Source organism: Orycteropus afer, unplaced genomic scaffold, assembly GCF_000298275.1.
Source record: "Orycteropus afer afer isolate SDZICR_OR568_19922 unplaced genomic scaffold, OryAfe1.0 scaffold00112, whole genome shotgun sequence".
NCBI lineage: Eukaryota > Metazoa > Chordata > Mammalia > Tubulidentata > Orycteropodidae > Orycteropus > Orycteropus afer.
Genome location: NW_006921699.1, coordinates 6,330,611 through 6,338,368, shown reverse-complemented (window position 1 = coordinate 6,338,368; position 7,758 = coordinate 6,330,611). Strand labels below are relative to the sequence as shown.

The 7,758-nt window shown below is 33.9% G+C and overlaps 1 protein-coding gene across 1 annotated transcript in view; it reads right to left on the bottom strand.

Annotated features, from left to right (window-relative positions):
- The window catches only part of SEC24A (SEC24 homolog A, COPII coat complex component), a 120,625-nt gene that overhangs the window by 81,108 nt on the left and 31,759 nt on the right, over positions 1-7,758 (bottom strand). The window contains exons 3-4 of the mRNA XM_007943768.1: positions 2,372-2,553; positions 461-538 (exon numbers count right to left, since the gene is read on the bottom strand). Of these exons, the coding sequence (XP_007941959.1) occupies positions 461-538; positions 2,372-2,553 (260 nt within the window). The remainder of the gene's footprint in view (positions 1-460; positions 539-2,371; positions 2,554-7,758) is intronic.

The window sequence follows — 7,758 nt, the reverse complement described above, 5'->3', positions numbered from 1 at the left end:
TGCCATATTGGTCACTCCCATTTGGTACACTGCCCTTCTCTTCACCCAAATCAATATTTATCACTATCTATTAGTTAATTTACTTTCATACCATGTCCTAAATTTCTATTCTGGCTAAAATTCTGATTCAAAGAAATTTAAATGAAATAATCTAGATGTTCAACTTAAGAAACTAGTTAAATAAATTTATTATATTTAATTAAAAAATACCCTCCAGTCAAATATGATAATAATAAATCCACAATCCCAATTCTAGAGTAAAACAAAACAAAAACTAAGATAAATCTAAATGCACAGAGATTAAAATGTTAACAGCAGGTATTACTATATGACATGATTATGAAGCTTTGTCCTTTGTTTCTACAGTTTTCAAATTTTCTTCAATGAACACATATTACTTTATAATCAGAAAAAAAAAGAATAGATTAAAACAATAATAATAACTTTCATAGCATCTCACCCAAAAATCCACCTCCTTCAATTTCATCATAACTGTTGTGGGTGACCATAGATCCATTATTGGTATCTGATGTACCACCTACAAAGGAAGGTGGTAGAATAAATATTTATTAATAATATTTAAATTAGAATAATTACTAGAATTTCTTCCACAATTTCACCTAATATCTAAAATTTAAGACAACTTTCCAAACAACAAATATTTAAAACCATAGCCTGGCTAAAATGTTAAATATTAAAATAAGAACTTCAAACAACTGCATAAAAGTTTGTTTTTTCCACGGAAGTTTTTACATATATAAAATACACAAAGTTTCAAATAACTTAGATGTGGCTCTTACAAAAGAAAACATAACTCTAAAGAAATCTTTTTTTTTTTTAATTTTATATTGCACCTAAGACAAGGGCCCAAATATCAAGGCTTTTTAAAACCCAATTCCAGCAAAATAACTTCTCAAAATTATAATTCTTTGTGGCATTTATAAAAGTATATGCTATCTGAGCTCTGGTAGCATAGTGGCTAAGGCACTTGACTGCTCACCAGAAGGCTGGCGGTTCAAACCCACCAGCCACTCCTCGGAAGGAAGGTTGGGCAATCCTACTTCCGTAGTGATACTGCCTCGGAAACCCAAGGAGGGGTCGCTATGAGTCGGGGCCGACTCGACAGCAAATAACAACAACAACAACATGCTATCTGAAAGATTTCATCAGCTGAGAGAGCTGCAATAATAATACCTAGGGAGCTGTACATACTGAGGGAAAAAAAATCATCAAAAGCAACTACTTAAAGAAAATAAAATTATAAAGATAATAGATTTTATTTTCAAAATATCTAATAAGTAGAATGGAATCCAGAAAAAAGTTGAAGGTGATATAAATACCTCTAGTACTTAGATACAAAGGTACTGACTTAAACAGTGTATATTAACACCAAATATATAACTTTAACAGTTTCAATAAAGTTAGTAAATGTTTTTCCTAGTTTCAAGACCACCATGACTTCAATCATGAATTAATACTGAAAACCCTATGAAAACTTTTAGTAGAAACAAAAACACTGGGCATATTGCAAATTCTTTTTAGCTGGTTAATAGTTGCATTATTGTAGTTTGATTTTCATAGTTATACTGTGGCAACCAGTAGGAAAATTCAGTATCTTTTTGTTCATCATTGAATAAAATAGTCTTTTGAAACTATTCACAGGTCACTTTTTTCCCTACTCACAATACTTTAAAAAAGAAATACTTGTAGAAAAATATAAAAATTATAATACTGATTGAATGCAATAGTGGAATAATGAACAATGCTTTTTACCCCTTCCTTTTCTCTATTTTCCTATTTCCAAATCTTGCTGTAATGGTTATGATACTGCTTCTTACTTTATAAAATATTTAAATTAATAAACTTGTGTTTCAAGGGTACAGTGTAAGATCATGTTTTAAAACATCTGATTATTTATACAAATATTCAAAATGTTTGCATACTCCATTTTTTATTTAGGCTCATAAATATTTGTTAATATTTATAATCATAGCTGTGCTCAAAATATGGCTTTCATGGGAAAGGGGCTATATTTTAAAAAGACAGTTCTAACACAATATCCATAGAGACAAAAATTCTCCTCTCTCAAACTGCCCCCCCAAAAGGCACCCAGTGATGATTTTTAGAAATCTGAAAAGAAATAAAACAAAAAGTTAAGAGCAGTAGTTCCCAAATGTTACACTATTACTCAGCCTAGGGCAACAGAATTTCTGAGGAACTTTTAAAAACTCTTAAGGCCTATCCCTAACAGAACAACTAGATTTTCTGGGGGGAAAAAAAACTGATTCTCGTGCCTAGAATTCACATAATATTCGTCTTTCCACCCTAAGTTGAAACTTCAGGATTTGACTTTGTTTTTTAACTTGCTTACCTTCTTGGTTGATGGCTGAGTTAAAGGAAGGCTGGGGCACAGCACTATGTGATGATTTCTGGGGAGTAAAGGCCCTTACTGGTGGTGGGCCTCCAACTGGAGGAGGTCCAAGAGGAGCTCCTGGTTGAAAAGTAGTAGGCAGAGGTGGATTCACTAAAGGGGGTACAGAACCCATAGAAACACTGGTTTTATACATGTCACTTAAGATTGTAAGACAAAGTCAAATACAGCCTTTTACTAAACCTAAGTTCAAAATTTACATTTTAACTATAACTACCAAATTAACAGAAATATGCTAACTTCCCAGGTTTGTGACTTTTTAATCTATATGCTCACTGGACAGGATTCCTAGTCTCTCCCCTACCATACTTCCTACCTGTCGATTATTAAAGGAGTACAAATTAAAAAAAAAAAAAAAAAAACAGGAACAATCACTTCTAAACTCAAAACCCATTACCACAGAGTCAATTCCAACTTTGAGGCCAGGTAAGACAGAGAAGAACTGCCCCCATAGGGTTTCCTAGGCTGTAATCTTTATGAAAGCAGACTGCTGCATCTTCTTCCTGCAGTAGGGCTGGTGGGTTCAAATCATCGACCTTTCAGTTAGTAGCCAAGAGCCTAACCACTGCGCCACTAAGCCTCCTCAAATCACTTCTAGGGTAGGTAAAATTCACCATTTATTGATTAGTTTTTAATTAACTGGTCAGAGAAGTTCAACAGGGCATGTGAAATATTTCTAGTGGAAACTAACATTAATACGATTTTGATAATAGCCTATTAAATACAACCCATTCAACTAACATAGATTAGGTCTAGAAGTTTGCTTTCTAAAAATACAGAGTATTACACTACTCTAAGTTCTCCAGATTTTATTTCGTTGTACTTTGCTGGTCATATGACCTGTTAACAATGAGATTATAAATATGCATGATGTTCAAAGTTCACCTAGTAATAATTAAACTTAGTGACTTGAATACTGTAGCAAGAATGCTCCCTAGGCTTAAAAGTAAGGACACAATCAAAGGTTTATAAAACCAAAATCAAACTCACTGCCTTCGAGTCAATTAGACTCATGGTGACCCTTCCTTGGGTTTCCAAGGCAGTATCTCTGTGGAAGGAGATTGTCCAATCTTCCGTCTGAGGAGTGCCTGGTGGGTTTGAACCGCCAACCTTCTGGTTAGCAGTCAAATGCCTTAGGCACCACACTACCAGAGCTCCCAAAGGTTTATATACATACATAATAAAACAACATTATCCAAGAGGTTTAAATGTTACCAATTAAACTACTCATAATGATATGGTTATTTGTCCATCTATCTACTAGTATTTTACTGTTCAACTTTACCATTTTTCTATTAGCACAATAAATTCTGACTAACATAATCAGTTACTCTCAGGGAAATTCTTCTATGTGATATCAAAAGTTTCAAAACCTGCAACCCCCTGTTCTTTCAAGTTAACCACGTTGTTTCTACCTTCTCATTTGCCAAAAAGAAAGAATAAAGTCTACAGAGTAGTTAAATCAGCACTGGTAAGTGTGTGATTTGGTTTTTCATTCTAAGACCTTTTTTTAACCTAAGTTTGTATGTAAAAAGTCAAAGCATTTTATTTATAATGCATTATAATTAACCCCGTATTTTATAAAACTGAAAGAACAAAGATATCCAGACATGAACTTTGTCAACGTGCTTCTACAATACTGTGAAATGCTCCAGTTGAGTAATTATTACATTACTGAAACCCTCTCTCCCTGTAAGACTAACCAATGCCTTGTTAATAAAATGAAGACAAAAGATTACTTTCATGTAACTCCCTTATCTAAGAAGCACACAAACATATCTAAGGCTTTATAGATAAGACAAGTTGAAGGAACAAAGGAGCAAGGTACATTTCCAACTCAGCATGAAAAGAATGTATGATACATCTAGCCACAAAAGTGTAACACTCTAAGTTTAACAGAATACAAATCCATTTATAGAGATTTTTCACAGCTTTAAGAAGACTATTTCTGCATCAAAAAATACTACTACATTTTATAAAATAGGTATTTTCTTTTCGAGTTGAATAATCTTTATTTATATACTAACAGCTAAAGTTTCAGAATCTGTCTTCTATGATCCCTTAAGCTACCGTAAGGGTGCTAAAAGGCGGCGTATTAAAAAAAAATTTTCAGCAAATTCAGTATGTAGACTAGAAACGTCACAGAAGAAAGTGATACTTACGATACTGAGATCAAACTAGCAGGCACCTACTATTAATGATGGATTGAAAAAACAAGTAAAAAATGAATGTTTTTAGATGTCTGTGTAAGAACAAAGAAAGGGTGGTATGGATTTATCTTAGGTGTATTTTATTTGTTTATGTATCTTTCTCTTCTTTTACATAGTAATCACTCACTGCCATCAAGTTGATTCTGACTCACAATGACTCCCACTGGTTTCTAAAGCTATAAATCTTTACAGAAGCAGACTGCCTCATCTTTCCTCTGTGGAGCAGCTAGTGGGGTTCAAATCACCAATTTTTTGTTTAGCAGCCAAATGCCTTAACCACTACACACCACCAGAGCTCCTTTTACATAGGAATAGGATTTGCTTATGTCTCTCTACAACCGTGCTGGAGTCCAAACACTGTACCTGCGGGTTTCAGTCATAAGACGAAAATTTCAGATTATTGAAATGTTAGCTTTGATTAGTTCATTTCCTTGAGGATGTCGTCGGAGCAGACTCATGCAGATCTCAATAACGGAGTTGTAAATATTTTTTTAAAGTAACACTACTAACGTGGATAAATGTGTAAGAAACTGCTCATTTTAACAGCAAAAATACGAAAAGTGAAATAGCTAAATGAAGCAATTTCTTGTGCCTTTTTAAGAGAAGCTATATCTACTCTTAAATACTTTTTACATAGTATCTTTTCCCAAACTATTTTCTTTGCTGCTTTGGGCAAATTATTCAAGTCTCACATTTCTTATCTATAAAACAGATTGTTGTGAAGATTATATAAGATAATGCATAGAAAATCTGGTAAAAGGCTAGAAAACAGTAAGTGTTCAATAAATGCTACCTATAATTGTTACTAATGAAGTGAATATTCATTAATTTTAAGTGGTTGATGATGCTCACTCGTGGTATCAAACGATTAGAACAAAAGAAAATATAAAGGATCCCTGATTCTAGCAATTGTAGATCAGAAGACTTTTACAAAGAAACTAAGTTTCTAGAAGCAGCATTAATTTTTTTTCCCCAATTCAATGATTTCTACATATATAATTCAGTGGCACTGATCACATTTATCAAGAAGCAGCCTTAATCTTTACAAGGCCAAAATGCAAAAGCAGAAGAGACATTTACCAAGGCCAGTGGCTGGGAAGAAGATTTAGACAAGTAAATAGTTTCAGCAGCAAGCAAAGTACAAGCTTGATAGAATGTTTGTAGGTACAGAAATACATGAGTAACAAAAAGGTAACTACTGATAGTACTATTTCACTTGAAGCTTTTACTTGTCCATTGCCTTGAGTATGTTTGCTGAGCAGAATCACACAGATCTTAAGACAAAATTTTAAATACATTTTAAAATAATACTAAGGTCAATAAGACACAACTACTTTTAATGGCAAAAAAAAGAAAAGTTAAATGGTTAAATGAACCAATTTCGGAAACATGTATGACCAAACACTAAGGTTAAAAAACAAAATGATCAAAGTCAGACTGAGAACATATAGCTTTTTCCCCAAACTGATCTACAGATTCAACTAATTCCTATTAAAATCCAAGCTATCTTTTTTTTTTTTTTTTGCCAAAACTGACAAGCTGATCCTAAAATTCTTAAGGAACTGCAAGGGACACGAAACCACCAAAACAACTTTGAAAAAGAACAAAGTTGGAGAATTTACACTTACAAATTCAAACTTATTACACTGAGACTACAGCCCCTCGTTACTTTTCAGGCCTGGAATTAACTCACTCTCATGGCTTCCACCCAAACAATATACAGTCATATAGGGTGAACATTTACACCAGGTAGATACACTCCTTAGGAATGATCAGTCATGGGAGAACAGAAGGGCAGTATTTGCACAGGGAGATAGCTCAGGGGGCAGGAATGTATAGGAAAGAAGAGCACAGCAAAGAAGTAACTACAGGGAAGAAGTGGGAAGAGAGCTGTTACATTGTGGGGATTGCACTCAATGTCATGAAACAAAATGTGTATGAAATGCTGTATGGAAAATCAATTTGCTCTGTAAATTTTCACTCAAATCACAATAAAAATTATTAAAAAAAAAAAAAAAGAAACTTACTATAAAGCTATAGCAATCAAGGAAAAGCCTGTGTGGTACTGGCATAAGAACAGACAACAGATCAACGAGATAAACTTCAGAGTCCAGAAATAACCATCAATTCATGGTCAACTAATTTAGCTCTGGTAGCATAGTGCCTAAGGCACTTGACTGCTAACCAGAAGGCTGGCGGTTCAAACCCAACGGCCACTCCTCGGAAGGAAGGTTGGGCAATCTACTTCCGCAGTGATATCGCCTCGGAAACCCAAGGAGGGGTCGCTATGAGTCAGGTTTGACTCAACAGCACGTAACAACAACACAATTTCAAAAGGTGTGCTAAGAACAATTCAATGGAAGAAAAAATAGTCCTTTCAACAAATGATGCTGTGACAACTGTACATCCAAATGCAAAAGAAAGAAGTTAGACCTAATACCACATACAAAAATTAACTAGAAATTGTTAATTTCAAAGATCTAAATGCATGAGTTAAAAGTATAAAACTTTTAGAAGAAAACATAAGTGTAAATCTCTGTCCATAGCTTTCTAAACCCAGTTGTACTTAATAGCATTTCTCTATCCAAAACTATACTGTTTTGACCTACCCTCCAGGATTCTGTGGTTTCTATGAACCAAAACTGTCAATGGCCATGCTAAAAAGATAACCCAATCCTCAGATCAAGACCAAAGAGAGACCACTGGGATCCAACTGGCCTGGAATATGAGATGGAACTCAGTTAATAAAAGTAATAGTCCCTAAAGAAGTGGTTCTTCACATATATCATGGATGACTCAAAGAAAAACAGAGGATACCTTCAAAGGAAGGAAGGAAAGCAGAAACAATCCATGAATTTAAGTTATTTGAATTAACGTAAAGGTTGAGAAATAATTTATTTAAAGACTGATGATTTTAAAAATCAATATTTTACCACATGGATCTAAGGCTTGAAATATTAACTCAAATATATAAATAAGCAAAGTTTCACTTTCCTACATTTTAAACACTCCTATAAAGCACTTGGCTGCTAATGGAAAGGTCAGCTTTTCAAATTCACCTGTGGCTCCACAGAAAAGACCTGGTGATTTGCTCCTATAAAGATTATAGCCTAAACA